The sequence below is a fragment of the Nycticebus coucang genome, chromosome X (assembly GCF_027406575.1).
Source record: "Nycticebus coucang isolate mNycCou1 chromosome X, mNycCou1.pri, whole genome shotgun sequence".
NCBI classification, from domain to species: Eukaryota; Metazoa; Chordata; class Mammalia; order Primates; family Lorisidae; genus Nycticebus; species Nycticebus coucang.
This window is the reverse complement of record NC_069804.1, coordinates 161,944,796-161,968,721: the sequence shown is the minus strand read 5'-3', so window position 1 is coordinate 161,968,721 and position 23,926 is coordinate 161,944,796. Positions and strand designations below refer to the sequence as shown.

General features: G+C 42.2%; 1 protein-coding gene across 1 annotated transcript in view; it reads left to right on the top strand.

Moving 5' to 3' along the window:
* The first annotated feature begins 6,525 nt into the window (after window positions 1-6,525).
* GPC3 (glypican 3) overlaps window positions 6,526-23,926 on the top strand; it is a 537,948-nt gene continuing 520,547 nt past the window's right edge. Inside the window, exon 1 of the mRNA XM_053579706.1 lies at window positions 6,526-6,973. Coding sequence (XP_053435681.1) covers window positions 6,799-6,973 — 175 coding nt within the window. The 5' untranslated portion in view covers window positions 6,526-6,798. The remainder of the gene's footprint in view (window positions 6,974-23,926) is intronic.

Below are 23,926 nucleotides of genomic sequence, written 5' to 3'. Positions count from 1 at the left end.
GGACTACAGGTGCCCGCCCCAACGCCCGGCTATTTTTTGGTTGCAGTTCAGCCGGGGCCAGGTTTGAACCCGCCACCCTTGGTATATGGGGCCGGCACCTTTACCGACTGAGGTACAGGCGCCGCCCCTAAAAAACAATTATTAAACATTAAGGCCAACTCATGTGCTTATAAGTAGCAGCAATATAAAAATACTATAAAAATTTCAAAATGCTTACTCTTGATTTTTTGGGGGACAGTGTCTCGCTCTTTAGCCCAAGCTAGAGTGCAGTGGCATCATAATATCTCACTGCAACCATTTGAGGTTTGATCCTGGGCTCAAAAGATCTTCCTGCCTCAGCCTCCCAAGTAGCTGGGACTAGAGGTGCATGCCATCACACCCCACTAAGTTTTTAATTTTTTTTGCAGTTTTTTGCCAGGGCTGGGCTTGAACCTGCCACCTCCAGCATATGCCCTTTGAGCCACAGCACTGCCCAGTTTTTTATTTTTTTGTAACAGTGAGGTCTCTCTATTGCTTAGGCTGGTCTGAAATGCCTGGCCTCAAGTGAACCTCCAGCATCAGCCTCCCAAAGTGCTAGGATTATAGGTATCAGCCACTATGCCCAGCTTACTGTTGATGTTTGTACATAAACTTGTCACGATGGGTAACAAACAGTGCATGGACCAACACATGTACCCAGACTGCACCCTGAGTAGCACTTTATTAGAGAAAACACAGAAAAGAATAATATGAACCCCTGTGTATCTAAAGCTCTCAAGTTATTGTGAAGACAAATAGGTAAACATACATTTGCTACATATTATGGCAAGTGTAGTGGTCACCCCAAGTGTTGTTCAGCAATCAAACAGACTCTGGGCCTAGTTGGTAGTGTAGGGGAATACATCAAAAGATATATGTTGGGGTAGAATAGTTTGGAGTGGTCTCAAACTATTCTTTCCCTTGTTTTGGCTGCAGGTCCCAACCATACTGCTTTTCACGAGTACAGTTTCAAAGGGATAGCCTTGATGTTAACTATAGAATTAGGGGTCATGCTGAGGATGGCCTTTTCTTATAAGATGCTACTTGAAATTCCCCACACTTCGGACTGTGGATAGGGATTGCGCAGTGGGATGGGAGAGTTTATCAAAAGTATGATTTGCTATCTGTGGTGGTGGCTGTCAATTTCCTGTCATATATTGCTGGGAATTCAGGGAGCTCTGGGGATAAGAAAGGACTTTTATGGAAGCAAACACATGAGAGGTCAACTGCTAAATGCCAGTTGGCTTATTAAAGACCCAGGCTCCAGAATATAAAGACCCAGAAAGAACTTAGTGAAATTATTATAGGTTCTCCACACCATACATCAAAATAAATGTTACATTACCTGAACCACTGTGATTTTGGTCCATAATAATTCAAAGCACAATAAAGTATGTGTGAATTGCCATGTGGCACATAAAGCCATGCCTCAGGCATCACCAGTGTTTGGATTTAAAGTTACTGTACTCTCAATCACCAAACTACAAACCACTTAAATTTTTATAGAAAACCAAAGATTCTATGCAAGACACACAAAATGTTAGATATACATACAGTATTATCTGCCCAATCAAAAAAAAAAAAATCAGTGGACCAGGGTATGAAGAAATATGTTAGAAATCCAGATCAATATTCCTTATACAAACAAATACAGAATAGAATAACTTTTTATTTGTAGTAATCAACATGATACCACAAATAAAAATTTCAATAGTTTTTTTAAGTCTTGGACTCTGACTTACAAGAACCTCAGTATATTTTAGGATTTAGTGAGGGCAAAGCATAGTCCCTGGTCTGAGGAGAGGCTATCCATCCACAGCTCACAATGCAAGCATCTCAGCGAGTCTATTAATTTTCCATACACATGGAGTCAAATTCTGCCTGGGATTATTATGCAATTTTCAAAATGGCTTTAAGTCTTTCAACTTACAAAGTTACCATTTACATTGCACTGGCCTGCTGGCTGGGATGAATGAATGAACACTCTTTCCCAAAGGACCATAATTCATTCTCTGATCATAGCATATACATTTGGGAGCATTGGGATCAGTGTGCCTGGCGCCTCCCCTCCCCTCCGCCCCACAAAGGAGTCATACACTGCAAGGGAAGGGGAGACAAAGTGGCTGTGTGCCATAGAGTGCTGAGGTGTGGCTAGGGAGGTGTTGACCAGTATAACATATAAGCAACTGTCTACATGATGTGATTTCAGGTGCACCAAAAAGGCCTCATTGCCCCTCAGTTTAAACACTCCCTTCCCACTGGCAGATGCCTGGAATTCCACAGTTTTTAGAGCTCTGTTCCTTTAGTTTAAAGCTTTGATCCTGTTAAAATACTCTTACCCCTGGGTGGGCAGCTCCATTCTATCCTATCAACCATATACATTATAAGCAAATGAGTTTTAAAGTTTCTTCTCTGAAAGCAGGTTTTGAGAGTGGGGTTCAGGGCAGAAGATACTGTGTACCTGAGGGAGACAGAAAGAGGAGAACATTACCTGAGGGGCAAAGGGAACTGGGCCCAAGACAAACAATGTGTGCGTGTGTGGCCGTGTGCAGGGCTGTGTATGAGCTCCTCCCATGGCGGCAGCTGGTGAACACCCTTTCTTAACCCTCTCCCAGAAAACTTGATTTATGCTGCTTTTGGAGCCATGGAACCAGACTCTCCTCCCAGCTATAGCAAGATAATAGCTGTTGGCTACAGCTGGGAATTCTCGAATTCTTTCAAACTGGAGACTGGGAGCAAAAGGTGAAGAAAAGTTCTTCTGGGCCTGCTGTGCTAGGTAGCCTTCCTCTGGGGTCCAAAGAGAAAGATGGGGCCCAACAGTGTTACCTGAATGCTTTCAACTGGGCCTGAAAGCATAGAACCATGAATTGTAGAAACTGAACCCTGGCTCAATTACCACATCCTTTTGTGATTTTAGACTGATTGTTTCTCTTTGCCTCTTATAGCTGAAGAGTAAGGGTGAATCATTGGTCTTCTAACATGAGGAAGGGAGCTTTGAAAGGTAAGACAGTTTATGTAAAGGAGAAAAAGAAAATGCGGTCTTAGTTCATAGTCACCCATCTGGACCCATACAGTATGTAATGTAACAGATTACATGCTTTGGTTTAGGAACTGAATTTTCATCAGTAAAACTCCATGTTACTGGGTAGGCAGAGTAGAAAGCTATCCATGGCATTCCTTCAAGCTTTACCTGACCAAAAGCCTATCCTTCAATGCCTGTTTCAGTGCCTGAAATTTCACTGTTAGAGTCATCACTTCAGGGCTGGAAGAATAGAAAGTCTTTGAGAGGCACTTGTAAAAATGGAATCACTTCTTAAATCTAGCAAATTTTAACCTTAGGTGAGCTAAAAGCCCTGAAGTAGCTGCTTTTGGGAGGTGTGTGTGGGGAGGATCAGAAGCTTTCAGGCCAAAGAAATATTTCATAAAACCTCAGGGTCCGATTGCCTATGACCTGGCCTGCATCCTAGTCATTCACATGTTACCCCACATTTTGTTACATCTTCACATTCTCAATACTGTTTAGTATTTTTAAATAAGCTCCCCCTTTTACTGAAATAAATTTATCTCAGCACTACCTCTTTTGCTTTGTCCTGATCAAATCATGGAGTGGAAGTACCAGTTATATACATACTTTTTTTCTAATCCACCATTAAAATAAATATTCATTAAAATAAAAAGCAGGGCGGCGCCTGTGGCTCAGTCGGTAAGGCGCCGGCCCCATATGCCGAGGGTGGCGGGTTCAAACCCGGCCCCAGCCAAACTGCAACCAAAAAATAGCCGGGCGTTGTGGCGGGCGCCTGTAGTCCCAGCTACTTGGGAGGCTGAGGCAAGAGAATCGCTTAAGCCCAGGAGTTGGAGGTTGCTGTGAGCTGTGTGAGGCCACGGCACTCTACCGAGGGCCATAAAGTGAGACTCTGTCTCTACAAAAAAAAAAAAAATAAATAAATAAATAAAAATAAAAATAAAAAGCAAAACTTCATTGGTCCACTTCCTTGAGCCCAGGGATTCACACACTTCAACTTTGGGAAGCACTGTCCTAGCTCAAAGTGTATTAGATATAAAAACATATATTAAAAATAAATCACAGCCCCCTTTTTACAGGTACTCAAGACTCAGTAGTTGAAAACAACTGTTGCCTTTGTAGTTAGTTGCATGAGCTCTGGAAGATCATGAATTTATGGGAGGTCATGTCTTCCTCTGCAAGGTCATGAAATTCAATCAATGCTTGCCTTCCAATTTGCCCTTTGGTCACAGGGCTCCACAGGTGGAACATATCAAACTCACCAGCCAAATTATGACTCTTAATTGGTGTTTCTTTTAAAGTGGATATGTCATTTGTCAAATGCTCAATGCAGGCGCAGGCCTAGCCCCAGGCAAAATTATGAAGTAGGAGAAGAATGCCAGATACATGGGCAGCACTCAATGTTTGTTGAAAAAATGAGTGAATGAGCCCTCCGTCCTTGACTCCTTCTCTCCCAGCCCCCATATCTAGTAGGTCACCATTCCCTTTTAAGTCTATTTCCTAAACATCTCTGGTAGTTTTTTCTCTTTCCAAATCTCTTCTGCCACAGGTATTGGTCATTTCTTGTCTGGATTATTTTCACAGCATCTTAACTGACCTCCTTGCTTCTAATCTCCACAGTGCTTCTGGAGATAACTTTGAACATGATTGTGGCACTCCTGTGCTTAAAATTTCCTTAAATGGTTCTTTAGGCTCCTTCACATGCTTCAAGACCCTGCATAATCCTATAATCTAGACCTTGCTTACCTCTCTCACTTTACCTCTTCTAACTCCCCAGCCTGAAATTATTACTTATACTTCCCATCCTTCAACTGGACTGTGACTGGCCCTTTCAATGTCTTTGTTCACGCTACTTTCTTTGCCTGGATATCCTTCCACCTATCTGTTTTTCTCAGGTCAACTCCTACTGGTCTTTCAAATTGGAGTTTAGGGCATCATTTCTTCTGGAAGCTTTCTGGGATCCCCATCCCCACCCCCACCCACTAGCACTTAACCACAGTGCATTAACATTTGTTTGGTTGTTTTCCCCATTAGGCTTGTACCTCTTTTGAGATCAGGCACCACGGGTTAATCTGAATCCCCATTGTCTGTTTGTTTCCCACAATGGCTGGCACATAGTAGGAGTTCAAATATTTGTTAGTAAATGAATGGATGAGTGAATTAACTCCTTAGCGACCCTCTTCTCTTTTGTCTGTCTTCTCAGCCCACAAGTCCTGGGACACAGCCTCCTCTGCTCTACCCCCACACTTTGCATACCCCAGACAAATTATGCCGAGTCTCTCCAGCAAAATCTACTTTCACCTAGGTCAAAAACTAATCCACTAATTAGTTTATTAGTGAATAAACTAATTCACACTGAGGAATTAAATCATTTTGTCATACAAATACCGAGTTCCTTCTATGTGCAAGGCACCATGGTAGAGTGTGTGTGCGGTGTTTAGGGGGCCAGGGAAAGAATCCACTCTAAAGATCCCTACTTAGGAGTATAAGGTAATGCTCCTAATCTCTCTGAGGATACTAGATTTTCAGAGAACTGGATTTCTAATGGTCAAATTCAGGCAGGAGAGGTGGAGTTGTGAGTCTAGATGACCTTTCAAACAGCCTTCTACACCGTCTATGAAATAGGCTAGCTCTGGCTCAACACATTTGCTGTATAACATTATTTTCTAATGAATTATGCTGCCTTTAAGCCCCAGATTATTTTGTTGTCACCAGTAATGCTTTATTTCGAGAAAGTCCACTCAGGGCTACTGTGCTGGAGATAGATTCTTTTAACATCCTGGGATCAGGTGCGGTGCTTTCTCTGACTTTGTAGGGTTCTATTCAATCAAAACTACCAAGTAAAGGGGTTCTCAGACTTTCTAGATACAGTATTCAAGGGCAGGCTGTGAAAATCCCCAACGGTCCCCAGCTGTCCCTGAACGTGACTATTTGTGGTTTGGCTTTGAGAACCTGGCCAGAGCTGCGTTGGGAAAACCGTTAACGGGAAGCTCCTCTCTGAGAGCAGAATGGGGACGTGGATCTCGTGCGGAGAAGGAAGACCTTGTGCAGCTCTGGACCGGGTTGGGAGAAGGCCTATGGCGAAGCAGAGGGGCACCTAAACCAGGGACCCTCCGCCCCCAGGAAAGCTGGAGAGGTGGCAATAATCCTAAGGGGAAAAGTCCTCTAGGCTGCAGGCCAATGAGCGGCGGGAAGGAGGAGTGAGGCTGGGGAACTTCTCCCAGAGCCAGTCAGAAGGGACGGCTGCTGAGAAGCCAATCAGCGCGCTGGAGCCTGCAGCCCCTCTGCAGTAGTTATGCCAGAGCGCCCAGTGTAGAGCGGCAGCGAGCGGGCAGCTGGGCTCGGCTGCTAGGAGCCACCGCACGCGTTCCTCACTCTCCTCTCATATTGCCCTTGTCCGTGCCTGGTCCCACCGTCGCGGTGCTGAGATCAGCCCCACTGCGCTCCAAGCCGTGCTTCTGCACGTCTCAGGCTTAGCAGCTGCACCACCTCTACCGCCTCCCGGCCGCGCGGCTTGCCGCGCCCCGCCCCGTCCCTCCTCGCCCCGCCCCATCCCAGTCAGCCCCGCCCTACCCCGCGCGGCCAAGCAGTTCCCGCCCTCGCCCAGCGCTCAGGTAGCTGCGAGGAAACTTTTGCAGCGGCTGGGTAGCGGCACGTCTCTCACTCCTCAGGGCCACAGCCAGGACTTGCCGAGTCCTGGGACTGCTCTCGCTCCCGCTGCCACTCTCCCGCGCTCTCCTAGCTCCCCGCGAAGCAGGATGGCCGGGACCGTGCGCACCGCGTGCTTGGTGGTGGCGATGCTGCTCAGCTTGGACTGCCCCGGACAGGCACAGCCTCCGCCGCCGCCGCCGGACGCCACCTGTCACCAGGTCCGCTCCTTCTTCCAGAGATTACAGCCAGGACTCAAGTGGGTGCCTGAAACTCCGGTGCCAGGTGAGCTTGGGGTCCCTTTCGCGTTCTCCGCGCCCAGCAGGGAGCCAAAAGGCGCGTGGTTCTTGTCTACCAAGCGCGCTAGCCCTGGGCTCCGGTCGTACGCCCTGCAGCTGGACACCTGGGAGTGGTCGGTGTGCCTGTGCCTGGGGCCTGGCTGGGTCTACCGAAGGAGGAAGGGAAGGCGCTTGGATGTGCACCGTGTCCGCATCCCCCAGGCTTGTGCTGCTGTCAGGGAAGGTGCAAGCGGGAGGAACCGCAGGGATCGCTTTCTCGTGAGCGCCCAGATTTTGGGAGGCGGGAAGGTGATAGCTGTTTCCCCGGGCCTCTGCGAACTGGTGCCTCAGAGCCGAGCTGGTTCCTCGGGAATTTGCCGCCCTTGCTCGCACATACATGTGAGAATTTCAGCCTTAGCTGGATCGCAGCTCCAACCACCCTTTTCTCTAACGTGCCCCCCACGCCCTCCTTTCCCCAGCCTGGGTTTTCCAAGGCTCACGGGCCCAAGTGCAGGCAAAGTTGAGGACAGATTACCGAATCCACAGTGGCGGGCAAAGACACGCTGAGGGAAACTTTTGAGTAGGAGGGTCCTCCAAATGAGGAGAACTGAACCCTTCCCTTCAAAACAGCGTCCCTTCTTATCTAGGTTGGCAAAATCGCTTTTAAAACGGTACTGCTGGCCCAGGGAGCCGGAGTCCAAAGATGATTTAACTCCTCCCCCTCCAAAATTCATTTGCCTTCTTGACAGGCTGGACCCTGAAGGAAAGATGATTTTAGGTGGAGGAAAGTTTCTGAACGCCTGCCTTTTGTTCTACACAATCAGATTGTGCCGTGAGGACATATTTTAACCTCAGCCGAGGGCTGCCGCTGTCAACAGATGAATATTAATGGCCTTATGTGATTGACTGTCCAGCGGTTGGGCTCCTAACGCCTGCCTTAGAATCCAATTAGGACAAGTTGCTACACTGACAACGTGGGCAAGAAGAGTCAGTTTCAAACAGGTTAATATATCGGAGATGCTCTCAGAAGAAATAGTTTTATTTGCTAACTGTATGATGTTTGTGGCCTCCAGGGTCCCTTCTTGACTTTTGGGTTTTAGCGAGGAGCGCGTTTTGCGCTTCCGAGGGATCCTGGTGCAGCCCTAGCCAAAACTTGGCTGGTGGCTCTCAACAAGTCATGGAGGCGGGCCTGTTCACTGGCAGGAGGTTACCTAGGCAGCCAGCGTGCCCTCAGCCTTTTCTTTAGGTTAATGAAAAGAGCAGAGCGAGCCTGCTGTTTAGTTGCAAGGGTAATTGGTCACCCTTTTTGGTGACTGAAATGCATTTGTGCATATGTTAAATATCGCTTTGCAGGATTTCGCTGTAAGGGAGGGTAGAACCACCTCTTCCACTGTTACGTGTTAATAACATACCACGTGGGCGTGTGCAGGAGCTGTAAGGGGCAACCTATGAATCAGTTCCACAGAGCTGAAACAACAGGCGAATCTTTCTCCCCTGGAAGTGCCATGGTAATTAGATTTCTAAGGACAGAGAACATACTTTTGTTGATAATGTAAAAATTGGTCCTCACAGGCCAAGCCCCCATAAGATGAATGGGCCCAAGGTTGGGGATGGGGCCACATTGACTGCTTTTAAGCCAGGGAGTCAAGGTGGTGCTTGACAGAAGAAAAAGACCAGAGGAAAGCACAGATACTCATTTAGCAACCCCCTCTACACACACACTTAGGCAGGCATTCACCCTCCCCCTGTTCTCTGGCTGCCTGCTTCTTTGCGGCATCTGTATAAAAGTATTGCAAGGGCCCACACAATGTGTATGAGATTTTGGCCAGGACTTCCTCCTGGCCTAGAGATGGCCATACTTATAGAGAACAGGGACTTGTAATAAAGATTTTTCATCTTTCTCTACTATTTCATGAACTCTATATAGAAGAAATCACTTTTCACAGGTTTTCATCATCTAGACCCAGTATTCCCTGTTTCAGTTCTATTTAACAAATGTATATGGTCTTGAGCACCCTCTACATGGCAGGCCTTGTCCTGACTCGTGGGACAAAAGCCAAACTTCAAATATGGTGATCTCCATACATCTACCATGTATCCTGGATTTTCTGGGGGTGGCGCACATTTACAGTACTCTTTCCTGGCATGAAACCATGTGTCCTGAATTTTAGTTGGCCAAATATGGTCACTGTAGTTATGGAAAACATGGTGAAAATCCTAATGTCCATGTGTGGAAATAACTCATCAGTATTTCAGGAAAGAGGCGATAATGGCAGATGAAATACAATGGCAAGTGCATAATTTCAAAGTGAATAAATGTGTAATTTGCTGCTGTCGTTCAGTGGTTGGAAATTGAAAGGGAGCTGCAAATTATTTGATAGTTATGAACCATCATGATGACTGATTGACTTTTTTTCACCCATCTATATTTTAAGCCATGTTCAGTTTCCCTTCTGCACTGCATTAACTGCCTTAAAGCCTTCCTTGTCTGCCGATCAAATGACATTTGGTTACAATGAGGAGAAATCCTTAAGAATGTTCTGGATCACTTAGGGGGAGCATTTGGGATTGAGCACCAACTTGGCCATTAGGAGAACTGGGTTAGAGTGGATAAGGTACATTTCTTATGTTAATATGGAGTAGACTAAATGGTATTTGAGATCAGCCAGCCTAAAAAATAAATCACTGGTGCTGAAGGACTACTCTAGACTTCCACAAAGCTGTTCTAAAGCCTTACAATCTCATGTTCCCATTTCTTTTGTGGTGTTCAAGGCACAGGATAAGGGTCTAAATAGCATGTTCCCAAGATCCATAGATCTCCTCATACCCTACTTTTTTTTTTTTTTTAAAGGATTTGTAACTTGGAAAGCACCACAGATGGAAACCAGGCGCATGGAGTTAGCGTTTGGCAGAAAAATCCATATAACTTCCAGTGCAGCTCTTTTGCCCTTATTTAATTTAGAAAAATTAAAAAAAAAAGCCAATGAGCTCATAAGTCTAGATGTTTATTTTGTTTTGCTTAACCTACCCACAGGCGCAATCAAGAATGGATACAATTTTAGGCAAGGAAAGTGAGCTAGTAATCAGACAATGATGTTTCCAGTTGTCTCATGGGAATGTTACAGAAGTCTGAAAAAAAAAAAAAACGCCTCTAAACAAAAATCAAGTGTAATTCACTTTATGAATGCCATACACCAGTTTCGTGGAGGGGGAAGTGTAGAAGACGGATGGTAATGAGAAAATCAAACAAACCCTGGTAGTGTTGCAACTCCCAAAAGATTGAGGGATCTTGTCTTGGAAGGCCTTGGAAAGTGCAAGAACCAAACCAGAAGGCCAAATCCCTATATGGGTAAAAGGCAGCCTTGAAGAGCCAAAATTGACTTGCAGTTTCTGAAAAAAGAAGAAACAACATAAAAATAAAAAGCAACATTCTTTAGAGTTTGGTATTCTTTTTTTATTTCTTTATTCCTTTCTTTCTTTCTCTCTCTCTCTCTCTTTTTTTTTTTTTTTTTAGTGTGAGAACTAGCAACCGTATCTGGGTTGCCAGCTGTGGTTCCCCAATTAGTTTGAAGCAGTTAGCGGTTGTAATGTCTGGAGAGAGAATAAGAAGTGAGGTGTGAGAGGGTTTTTTTTTCCTCTGAGATTGCACTAAACATTTGGGTGAGCAGGTGATTTGTTAAAACTTTGAAAAAGTTGTATTATTGTGCGCTACATTGGAATAGGTTAGGGAATTCTTTCAAATGTGGTCTGAATATATTTATTACACTAATCCTGATATTGGTGCTGAGATGTGCTTAGAAGGAGCCATCAATCTGATGGAGGAGATGACTAATGATTGGTGGGGCATGTTGGTCTGGAAGAAGTCTTATGACTGCCAACTCCTTGGCAGGCTCTGTATTAGGTGCTGGAGGTGCAGAGAGGACTGAGAGACAATTCCTTTTGTCAAGGAACTCACAGTCTAGTGGGGGAGCACACAAGAAAACAGGCTTCCCAGGAAACTTGTAGGATTAAATAGGGTGAAAAGGGCTAGAAAAAACCTCCAGGAAATTGGCTGAAATGGTCACAATAGCCAGCCTGGGCAAGGGAAAAGAACCGAAGAGATAAGAGTGGGAGATAGTGAGAAGTCTCTTAATAGGACCGCCATCTTAAAAAGAGTTTTCTGAATTCTTGGAGCGAATTCCATTTTGTAGGCATTAGGAAATACAGACATAAGATTTTGATGGCTGCTAGATGACACAGATGGTGTCAGTTTTGCAATGTGTTTTTTTCTTATGGGCTGGTAGGTTGTATCCAATGTTTTGATGCAATATTTTTGAGTATTCTGCTACTTCCATCTTTAGCGTTGAAATGTTTGCTATTCACTGTAGCCTAGAAAAGGGCTGCTTATTACCAACCTGGGAGAAAAGAATCCTGGATTTGCCTGGTATGAGACAAGACAAAAAACATGTTTTCTCCTTAAATGACAGCTATCAACAACCACGCCAACTTCAGTGTTTGATGCGTATACAAAAGCATGGGTCTTAAGTGGTATCTTATTACTCATTTCTAAGAAAATTGAAGATAATCACTTATAACTTGTGCACACAATACATCATTTGGAAAGAATTTCACTGGGGATCATGTTGCTCAACTGAAAAGTTCTGGCATGCTGAATTTGTACATTTTTGTGAATGCTTCCTTTTACTCTGATCTCTAGCTTTTTTCTGCATATGGTTATTTGTATGTTTTAGATTATAAGCTTCTTAAAGGGAAAGCACTACATTTGAGCAGGGTTGAGCACAAGGCTAAGAGCAACGGACAACATTTGGTAAATAACTGACAAAAATGGAATTTCTGGTCCATTATGTATTCTCTGTGAACTCTCACATAATTTCTCAAGCTATATGTCATCATACTTATTTTTATTTTTATTTATTATTATTATTATTATTATTATTATTTTGCAGTTTTTGGCCAGGGCAGGGTTCGAACCCACCACCTCTGTCATATGGGGCTGGCGCCCTAGTCCCTTGAGCCACAGGTGCCGCCCCATCATACTTATTTTTAAAGCTTAAGATCAAATTGCTATGGTGCGTTTTGGGGGTGTGTATACAAACTTTTCAGGCTACAAATATTTTGGCTGGAGACAGACACAGGCTTAGCTCAGTTAGCTGGCAACTCTTACCATCAGGCAGGGCTTATTAATGTTAAGTACCCAAAGAACAAATTGAAATTAGCAGCATTGTTATGACTGGCTTAGTATCATTAAAGATCAACAATTATTATAGCACATAAATTGTAGGGCAACTCTTAAATCAAGCCCTCTTTGATTTAATGTCAGCTAGACCTTTCTCGCTAAGGTTGATATTACCATATTTGGGAGTTGAGCTGTACCACATGCAAGAACCTGTTGAAGTACTTCACAGGTTTCTTTTGCCTGGGATCAGAATTCGTGTATAGGCTCAATTCAAGAGGCTATTCCAGGAGCCAACATCTGTTCAGTCCTAGCCAATCTTGTAAATGGGTTCGATGTTTTTGGTAATCTAGGATCTAATGGAAAGTGCGGGCAGAAAAACCCCTCACTTATCTGCCCATATTTAGCAAATTGTCTGGCTTGAAACAGGAGCCTTGTCACTCCATTAAGAAATGAGCATCAGAAAATAGAATACAAGTCATGGGCTCCAGACTGGCTTTAGAGACATCATAAGGTAATGGGAATATACCTTCTGAGACATAATGACAGGGAGAAAGGTTCAGAAAGCAAGATGAAGGTGGGCATACCAGCAGAGAAAAATGTGCATTTTGAAATACTGTGTGTAGGGAGGGAGCAGAATGCTATCTGGAACATTATAGTCTCACTCGAATATCTTATTGAATATCCAAAGTAAAGAAGATTTAGTTCTGTACTTCAAATTAGGCCAATTAAAGATGAATTACCCAATTGCTAATTATTAGGAATACTAGTTTGCAATTTTTAAAACAAAAATGAATCCAGATTGATTACTAAGGTGTTTTCACTTTTGCCTCTCTTTGTGTGTAGCTGGACAAAGCCTCATTTGAGTTTGTATTTTTCCTCATGAATAAAAAGGAGTCAATGTTAGGACCAAAATGCATTGCTAGTGTTCCAAACAGCTAATTACTTTTGGTAGCTGAAATTGTATTTATATGCTAGATTAGTAAATCTACTAAGTTCTTTGAAACACACTTAATAAGCTTATATTGATAAATAATTGATAGAGAGGGAGATAAAATACAAGTGAAAGTAGCAATAAGAAGGGACAGGGAAATCAAAGCCATTATAAAAGAAACCTGCATGCATTGTATTCTTTCCATCCATCTGAAAGTTGAAAGATGTACATTTCTCAGCAGAAGTGATGATTTTGAAAATATTCTGTATTTTTCAAAATTTCCTCAGTGAAACATATATTTACTTCTTAGAGAAAGCACAACTTTATATTAAAAATTCACTTGGCCCTTTTGAGCCTGCCTTTTGAGAATAAGTTTATTTTTTTTTTATTTTTATTTTTTGTAGAGACAGAGTCTCACTTTATGGCCCTCGGTAGAGTGCCATGGCCTCACACAGCTCACAGCAACCCCCAACTCCTGGGCTTAAGCAATTCTCCTGCCTCAGCCTCCCGAGCAGCTGGGACCACAGGCGCCCGCCACAACGCCCGGCTATTTTTTGGTTGCAGTTTGGCCGGGGCTGGGTCTGAACCCGCCACCCTCGGTATATGGGGCCGGCGCCCTACTGACTGAGCCACAGGCGCCGCCCGGAGAATAAGTTTATTACTAGAAAATTAGAGGTCTCAACTATGGCAACTCTAAGGTACATGTTTCTGATTATATTTTCCCTGCTAGACTATCATGTCTTTATGGTTACAGGCTGTATCTCATTCATCTTTGTATCCAGAGACTGAATGAATGAATGGAGTTTGAAATGCATTACGAACACAAAGTTTCCATAAATCCTATATTTATTTATTTATTTATTTTTTTGTAGAGACAGAGTCACACTTTATGGCCCTTGGTAGAGTGCCATGGCATCACACAGCTCACAGCAACCTCCAACTCCTGGACTTAGGCAATTCTCTTGCCTCAGCCTCCCGAGTAGCTGGGACTACAAGCGCCTGCCACAACGCCCAGCTATTTTTTGGTTGCAGTTCAGCCGGGGCCAGGTTTGAACCCGCCACCCTCGGTATATGGGGCCGGCACCTTACCAACTGAGCCACAGGCGCCGCCCTAAATCCTATATTTAAGTAGTTGATTTATTTTTACTAATACTAAGGTTTCTAGAAAATATAAACACTTTTTCAGGTCAAAAATCCATTTGTTGTCTATTAGGTAAGTGATAGAGTATATTGGTTTAATTCATTTGGCTGTACAATTACTCTCTGGAAGAAGTAGACTAGCCAAATTGTACAAGAGGTAAGTATTTTGTGTTTTTTTTACAAGGATATTTTAAGTAATTTAAGGATAAATTAAAGATCTATACATATACATAAATTCATATATTTATCTTCGTTTTATAGATCGGTGATATTTAGGTTTGTGAAAATAATGCAACTTGCTGTTAATTGCAGAAACATACATTGAATATATGTAAGTTCTTCCTCATTGTTTGATGTTTCTTACCTATGACATCAAGCTTCATATATGTACATTAAAAAGGGTATAGTCCAAAGTGGATTTTCAGCCATGGAAATTTTATTTGGGTAAGGATAGAGAGCCTCACGAAAATTCACTTAGTTTCTGTCTGCATTAGGCCAAACTTTCATTACTTGGCTAGAGATATTCTATTAGGAAGTCCTTTCAGATTGCAGCCCAAGTAGGAAAGAGGGTAAAAAAGAAAGGGACAATGTTCATTTGAAAAAAATTAGAATCAACTTACATATTCTCCTCCTTAATCCTGGTTCTGTTCCTTCTCTCCCAAACCCTGTAAATTAGTACTTACAGTATGTATCAAGGCATCCCGCGATTCTCCATTGCTCTGTGTCAAATTTCAGTTTGGATGACTGAAGCTGAGGGACACATGGTGAATAGAGTAAGAGAATGACAGATATAAGGAGATTAAAAACTCTCCGTCTAGTATATATCAGAAAGTTAACTGGCATGTAACAGATGGAAAGGATTAGAAAACAGTTGAATTTGGAAATTTGCATGTGTAGAAGGATATCCCAATTGCATTTGTTTCCCAGAAATACTTTATCTGTACTTCTCCTTACTTACTTTCATGTCTGTTGCTTGTTCAGGGCATCTTCCAGACCATATGTTATTGAATGCAGGAGCCATGTTTGATTCATTGTGATATCCTCTAGAATGGTGAGGAGAGTGCCTTGTGCAGAGTTATTAAAGAAATTAATCAATTAATTAATTGGAATGAATGTGAGAATAAACTTCTAAAGGCATAGTCTAGCAGGCTTGACCTCTGTCCAATGAGATCCTAGAATGGCATATAACTGTAAAATATTGGATTTTCTGAAGGCACCATTTTCTAAACTGATTTGCTGCAGAGACAGAAGAAGGGTTGGTATGTCAAGGTAGCATATTTATCTATTCTCTGTGGCCCTGGGAGCTTTGTTGCCCTTTTATCAAAACTGAAGGTTGAAGGGGAGGTGATAAGTAAGGAAAGATTTTTAACTGCTGCCTTACCTAAATGTGGTGTTTGTATATGTTTTATACACACACATGTATGCAAAATGCACACACACATATGTACATACACACATACCTACCTATATATTCACAAATTATGTGTATGTATACATACACAGATTTCTATTATTTTGAAAGTAACAAACAGTAATTTATCAGTATATAATTAGTATACAATTTAAACTGATGGTTGTGAATTGTTACTCTTAACAGTAGGTGGTCATTCACAATCATAACTTCTATTTGTGTCATGAAAGCCTTGCTTTTGTATCTCTCACGTATACACAGTGCAACACTCATAAAGTGTCTGTAGTTTCTGAGTTCCTGCAACCTGGCTGGTTTTAACTCACACATATTTGTACACTCATACATATACACATATAATATCCCTACATCTATCTGTATGGCTTTAATAATCTAGAGAATAAGCCTAACTTAGTCTAGGAAGATCTAGGAGTTATACATTTTCAGATATTGGGTAAAACATTTTCTGTTAGATTGGCCCCAAGTTGTTGCTTGTTTAGCTAATTGTCACTGATATCATAGAGCTACTGTTTGTTTCTTGTTTTTGAGACAGAATCACTTTGTCATCCTTGGTAGAGTGCCGTGGCATCACAGTTCACAGCAACCTCAAACTCTTGGGCTTAAGTGATTCTCTTGCCTCAGCCTCCCAAGTAGCTGGGACTATAGACGCCTGCCACAATGCCAGGCTATTTTTTGTTGCAGTTGTCATTGTTGTTTAGCTGGCCTGGGCTGGGTTCAAACCCACCAGCCTTGGTGTATGTGGCTTATGCCGTAAGTACTGTGCTATGGGTGCTGAGCCCATAGGGCTACTGTTATTTATCAAGTTTCATCATTTCGGGCGGCATCTGTGGCACAAGGGTGCTGGCCCCATATGCTGGAGGTGGCGGGTTCAAACCCAGCCCTAGCCAAAAACTGCAAAAAAAAAAAAAAAAAAAAAAAAGTTTCGTCATTTCCCCAAGTATAAAGATGTGATCCTTGTTAAGTAGTGACAGTCAACCCATACTGTGAACTTGGCCTATTTTGGAGCCAAATTCTAGCACAGGCTGCATTGCATGTTGCACTCCATAGAAATGAGACTGTGACCCAAGAGGCAGTGTCCAGGTTAGCTTTCATGGAGTGATTATACTGGGGAGCACATTTATCTGTTTTGAAAACAGATGGATATTTGTAGAAAAGGAACTCACTAATAATGAACTTCATGTGTTATCTCTGCATTAATAGTTTAAAAGGTTCTTTATTAATTCTTCACTTCAATCAACATTTATTGAGCACTGATTCTATGTCAGGTATTGAGCTAGAAACTGATGAACAAGATAAAATCATTGCCAACAAAGAGCTCCCTGCTTAGTGAGGGAGACAGACACGGACAACCAAGGATGTCAAGGCAGCACGAAGAGGAATACCATAGAGCTGGCCACCATGTGAGGGCCTAAGGCTTCTCTAGCTATGGAGGAGGGGTGCCTGGTTGCTTTAAAAGGGCTATTATGTAAGGCATGTGCAAAGGTATAGTGTAAAGAGACAAAATGGCACGTTTGTTTGGAAGAGTTTGGACTGGATGGAGCACAGATGTAGAAATGAAAGGAAGATGAACTAGAAAAGTAGGCAGGAAATGCTGAGGAGTTCAGGTTATATCCAAGGATAATGGGGTGGGGGGCAGGAAACCTTTTAAGAAGGGAAACATTTTTTTTTAGCACAGAGGTTAATTGAGGAGTGAATGGAGGCAGGGAGTTTTGGTAACACAGGAGATAAGACAGGGCATTAAATCAGAAAATAAAAGCTAAATTTGAAAGAATAGAGGAAGTAGAGTAGACATGACTAGGTGACAGGATATGAGGACAGAAGGGAAAGTCTGGAACTTCTAGTTTTTCTGGGTGATGGGGCTGTGGCACATAAGAGATGCTCAGTAAATATTTGTTGAATAAATGAGTGAACTATAGGAACAGCATATTTTATTTTATTTTACTTTATATTTATTTATTTATTTGAGACAGAGTCTCACTATGTTGCCCTCAGTAGAGTGCCATGGAGTCACAGCTCACAGCAACCTCAACTCTTGGGCTTAAGCAATTCTCTTGCCTCAGCCTCCCAAGTAGCTGGGACTACAGGCGCCTGCCACAAGGTCCAGCTATTTTGTTGTTGTTCTTGTAGTTGTCATTGTTGTTTGGCAGGCCCTGGCTAGGTTTGAACCCACCAGCCCCAGTGCATTTGGCAGGCACCCTAGCTGCTGAGCTACAGGTGCTGAGCTGGGAACAGCATTTTTTTTTTTTTTTTTTTTTTTTTTTTTTAGAGACAGAGTCTTATTTTATGGCCCTTGGTAGAGTGCTGTGGCCCTCCACAACGCCCGCCTATTTTTTGTTGCAGTTTGGCTGGGGCCGGGTTTGAACCCGCCACCCTCGGTATATTGGGCCAGTGCCCTACTCATTGAGCCACAGGCGCCGCCCAGGAACAGCATATTTTAAAGGGCTGGAACAGTGATTTCAGTTTTATTTATTTATTTATTTTTTGCATTTTTTTGGCTGGGGCTGGGCTTGAACCCGCCACCTCTGGTATAGGGGCCAGCGCCCTACTCCTTGAGTCACAGGCGCTGCCCAATGTGATTTCAGCTTTAAATAGGTTGGGTGTGAGGGTCCTTTGATCATTAAGGTAGAAAACGTCTGCTAGGTAATTGAGGTTGTGTTTTGGATCACAAAAGAGGGAGAAATCAGGGCCAGAGATGCATACTTGGAAATTATCAGCATGTAATGGTAATTGAGGTCCTGGGAATAGATGAGATCACTGGGAAAGAGTGTATGTATTCTTCTGGAGTTCAGGACAAGCAAAGTTGGGACTCATCAGCATATAGGCTTAAGTTGGAAGTCATGGATGTGGATGATATTTTCCAGGCCTTTGCATGTGACATGTCTTAAAATGTATTTTGCCAACATCTGGTGATTTGTTAAAAAAACTGCCAAAGACTTCAAGAACTCTCTTAAGAGAAAGTATGAGTGAGTATATGTTGTAATAGTTCAAAACTTTGCAAATAAGAAAATGTTTTACCAAACACACACACACACACACACACTCTTATGTAGAATAAAAGGATCCGATTTATATTATTAAAATAAAAGGATCAGATTTCTAGTTTTTGATAACCATAATTAATATTATGCATGTTATTTAAACTGAAAGTTGTTAACTGTTACTCTTAGCAGTGGGTGGTCTTTCACAATCATACCTCATATTACTTTCATGTATCTCATGTACACACCATCCAGCCACTCATAAAGTGTGTCTGTCACTTCTGAGTTCTAGTGACTTGTGTGGTTCCAACATGGCAGCTCCTCTGTCCCTCCTGGGGGGTGGGGGGAGGTGGTGGCCACACTCTTCCACTCTGGAGAATGAAAAGCTAAAATAATATGTAGCTTTTGGAGCTCTGGTTTGTATTCCCCTTCAGACTTGGCCTTGCTGGCTGGTCTCTAAAACATGTGGTTCCAAGTAAAGGCTAGGAATGCTTCTGTAATGAGGCTGATCTTTCTTTACTGCTTATGGAGATGTAATATATTTTTGGTTTGGGGTGGAGGAACGTTGTATACTTTTTGGTTTCTCGGGCATAAATGATTTCTTTAATTTTCCTGTTGTTTAGGAGGTTGCCTTCATCAGGGTTTCCACTTGTATTCACCATAAGCTTGAAACTCCTTGTATTCCAGTATATTTTTTGAAGGCCATTTTTAGGTTGATGGACTAGTTCAGAAGGACCACCAGGGAAGATCATAAAAAATAACATTTACTAAAAAAAAAAAAAAAAGAAAAGGAAAAATAACATTTACTGAGTGCCTACTATGTGTCAGTTGCTTTATATGTAATCTCTCATTTAATCAACACAGCAAACTGGAAAAGTAGGTGGTATCATCTCCATTTCACAGATGAAGAAACTGAGGCTCAGAAAGGTTTACTTTCCCAAAGATTGTGTAAATGGTGGAGCCAGGATTTGCATTCGGGTTTGTCTCACTCCATAGCTCATTCTCTTTGCAGTGTACTCCGTAGACTACGAGGAGGAGGAATATAGTCTGTACATAAAGTATTTGACTTAAATTCCCACAGTCCTTTGACTTTAGAGACGTATGTACTTTGGGATTCCCTCCTACTTGATTCTGTCTTTGCTTGTTTGCCGTCTTCCTCCTACCCTTTGGTAGATGTAAGTGTCCCAGCAGTGTTTGTCCTTTGCCCTTTCTGTGCTCTCTTTGCTCATTCCCACATCCATTCTCATGACTTCATTATCTTCACTGCTTGAATGACTCTCGTATCTCCTTCTTGCTCTTCAGTTCAGTATTTCCCAGTTGCCTGCTGGACATTTCCATCTGGAAGTCCTGCCAGGGCTTCACTTCCAACAGAGCCAATTAGTCCATCATTTTCTTTTCCCATCTGCACAAACTTGTGTCTCTCTAACATTCTACATTTTTGGTGATGGCATCTCTGTCTGGCATCCAGATTTGAACCTTGAAATCATGTTTGACTTCTTCTTTTACACATCCTACACCCAAATTAAGTGGCTAAGTACTTCAAGTCTTGCTTCCATCATGTCTCTCATTCTTATGCCCTTGGCTTGTGTGCCCTCTATTTAAGTGTACCAGGCTGAGAGAATGAATGAGAATGTGATAATGAATGGGCTAGAGAGAGCCAGCAGATCTCTGCTTGGTGGCTAATATCTTTCACTAGTTTGGAAAGATCTTTGCTCCCCTAAATGAGTAGCACCTCTAGTCTAGGCTTTGTCTCAATTTAATCTGGCCAGAGGCAAATAGCTCCTGAGATCAGTTTGCTATTACCCTGGGGGACTAATGGTTTCCTACTTTCTCTTTTGTCTGCATTTTGGGATACGTCTTCTTTGCCCATCTCCAGAAGTCAGAGTGGAACTTTTGAAGGGGTTTGAAGATCTATAGAAGATCGGTGCTCAATGTTTCAAAATAGTCCCTTCTGTTTTCAGAAAGTGGTTTTCTGCTTTGTTTTGAAACTTCAGAGTTTATTTCTGAAATACAGGCTTTCTTCTCTCCACAGCATTCTGAAGATTTTATGTAAGTGTTAATTTCTAAAACCTAAGTCATTTCTTGCCTTTAAAACTTCCTAAGTGTTAATGTCTAAAACCTAAGTCATTTCTTGCCTTTAAAACTTCCATGCTGCAGGTCACTTGAGTAGTGTTGCTTGAAGGTTTCTTTGGCCCTCAAAAGCTGTCAGATTGCCTTTTCTTTGTTCTTTGAGAGTGTACGATTGCCCCATTCATGAAGCCTAAAGGTGGTGGTGGGACCAGCATTTATTCAAACATTCGAAGTCTTCCTCAACAGTATTCACTTTTATTTTCAAATTAGATCCTAGTGGAAATGAAACTTACTACCAACTGACAATTCTGGGTAGAATGGGTAAAAATTCCTGAAAAGCTTATCAACATTTTATAGAGTAGTGATAATAAGTAGCTTAGGTTACTCTAACATCCTATTTAAGGGGAACAATGGATGCTGGATGTTTTGTGCAATCATTGCAGCCCTCTTGGGGTTCAGTATACCTCTAGAGCTACTGAGGGTCCACCTTTATCTGTCCTGAGGGTCCACCTTTATCTGTCCATGAAATTGCTCCCCACATCTTCCTTTTCCCCCTTCCTCCCATCCTCTCTTACCTGGAAAGGAAGGTGCTTATGGTTTGTTACATTTATGGAATGGTTTTGTTTTTCTTGTTCCCTTAAAAATGAATGAGTGGGGCAGTGCCTATAGCTCAGTGGGTAGGGCGCCGGCCACATACACCGAGGCTGGCGGGTTCGAACCTGGCCCAGGCCAGCTAAAATACAATGACAACTGCAACAAAAAAAATAGCCAGGTGTTCTGGCAGGTGCCTGTAGTCCCAGCTCCTTGGGAGGCTGAGGCAAGATAATCACTTAAGACCAAGAGTTTGAGGTTGCTGTGAGCTGTGACGCCATGGCACTCTACCCAGGGTTACATAGTGAGACTCTGTCTCAAAAAAAAAAAAAAAAATAGATGAGTGGAATGTTTTATATCTTTCTCTGCATTTTAATTTTGTTTCCTTTTTCTGTATCTTTGATTTCCTTGTCTCCTCTCTCTCCTTCATCTTCCTCCCCCTCCTCCACACCTGCCTACCCTCTCTGATTCTGGAGAGAAAATAGGCTTTCATTTCTGCTTACATACTTGGTTTGAGTACCTGCTTACTTCTCTTGGGATATTGTAAAAGTCTATTACTTAGTTTGAAAATGAAGAGCACTGAAATATAAACCAATGAATTTACATTCCATTTTTCTGGGAACTGAGTATTTAAAAGGCTTTTTGGACAGACAGGACAAGGCTAGATATACCTGACTCATTTACCTCTGATCATGGCTATGCAGTTTGTATTCTCTCTCACTTTGTCATAATTCTGAATGAATGCAACATGTATCTTTGTTCTTAGAAACCTCTTTTCTTACACTGAATGTTTTCCTTTTTTCTAAAGATAAGGAAGCTCCTTTGAAACACTGCTAGTGTGGGTTGAAACTGACACCTACCTTGTAGGGTAACTGAATTATAGCTCACTTTTCCCTGATGAAGTTATCACATTTCAGGGACATTGTTTTGCTTGTGGGGTTTTATTGTCCCAGTTTCAATTTTGACTTCAGGTTAGAGATTGTATTCCAATTGGGCTGTTCCTTGGTATTTTTTATTTGTCTTTATACTTATGGGGATCTTTTGTTTGTGTTGTATCTCTCTTCCAACGTTGGCCAAGGTTGTTAGGTTGGGCACTTATGTATAAATATCAAGCAAGATAACTTAGAACGTGCTTGAAGACATTTTAGCCCTGCTCCCACCCTCCTACCCTCTAGCTCATTTTTTTTTGTGCAGCATCACAGATGGTTGCTTTATCTCAGATGTTTAGATTTGGAGGACATTCCTTTGCACTTCGCTTGATGGACACCATGAAATAGAAGCTTTGAGTCCATCTTGACTACCAAAATGGTAGCACCAAGTAACAGGCTCCTCTTCCTATTTTTTCCTAACTACTCATCCAAACTCCCCTAAGCCAGAGAGTTTTAGGTATGAGATTGTGTGTTTTCTAAGAAAATATTATGGATAAAGACTAATGTTCTCAAGTCAGGAATAACAATTAGTACCATTCATTAATCAGGGGGCATGTTTTGACTTTGGGTCCTGACTAGGAAATATAAACTGTGAAAGTCACACATATATATGAACCTCAGGCAAATTTATGACTTGTCAGCCTTTTAAGGTTAAATTCTTAACCCCAAATCGGAGGCTGGCTTTATATGTGGAGTCCAGCACATTCCTCTGGGCCACTGAGCACGCCCCTCCCCAGCCCTTTGCTTAACATCAGTTAATGGCCTAATGAGCAAGAAGGATTTCTGCCTCTTATCAGCTGCCTGAACAGCAACAGGAAGGCTGATATACAGAGTATAGGTCAAAACCTGAGTTCTTGAACCAAAAAACTACTAGGTCAGTTTAAAACTCTGGGTATGTGGTATCTCCATAGTCATCAATACCTGTCGGTAAAGGAGCTAGACATTTGAGTTCGAACAAATAGTAATAGTTATCAAACATATGAACAGTCTAATTAATTTTACTAATAGTTCTTTCCTTCTGTGTTTAGCTCTTCTATAAATAGCCTCCATATAGTCTTTAATGAGCTTTTAGTTTGTGCCTGGAGGTTGTTATGGTCATGCAGGACTGTGTGATTATCAGATAGGGATGATGATGGAGGCAAGAATATTTATATTTTGGCCTAGATTTTGGAAGCATCTGCCAAATGAAGGTAAATAGATTTCTAGCACTACTTTCATTTCTTCTTCAACTGAGTTTTTGAATAAATATGCTTTCAACTTGCCAGAGAATTGGAGAAATCTTTGTGCCTCCTCATATTGCACTTAGACTTTTTAAAGGAGAAATAGTCATTGCCTATTTCTTAGATCCTCTTGGAATCCAGGCTCAGACTCACACAGAATAAATATTTTAGGGTATTCAGTGCCCATCATAATGAAAGCCCCTTGACTTTCATCTTCTGCATTTGCATTTTTCAGAGACAATAATGAAAACATTTTTTTTTTTCAGATTCTGTTGTGTTATTGAAAATCCTATTTACATAAACAGGCATTGTTGTGGCTTAGGGAAGAATGCGGGGTCCCATTCTTTAGTTCCTTGTATATCTTTGCTAAGGCTTGTCTAAATAGAAGTAATGATGCTTTAGTCTAAGCAGCTTTTCTCATTTAGGTAGGCAGGGTGGTTTGAAATTTCAGTTTACTAGATAATTGAGTCTCTTCTTCTTAATTATTTCGGGCATG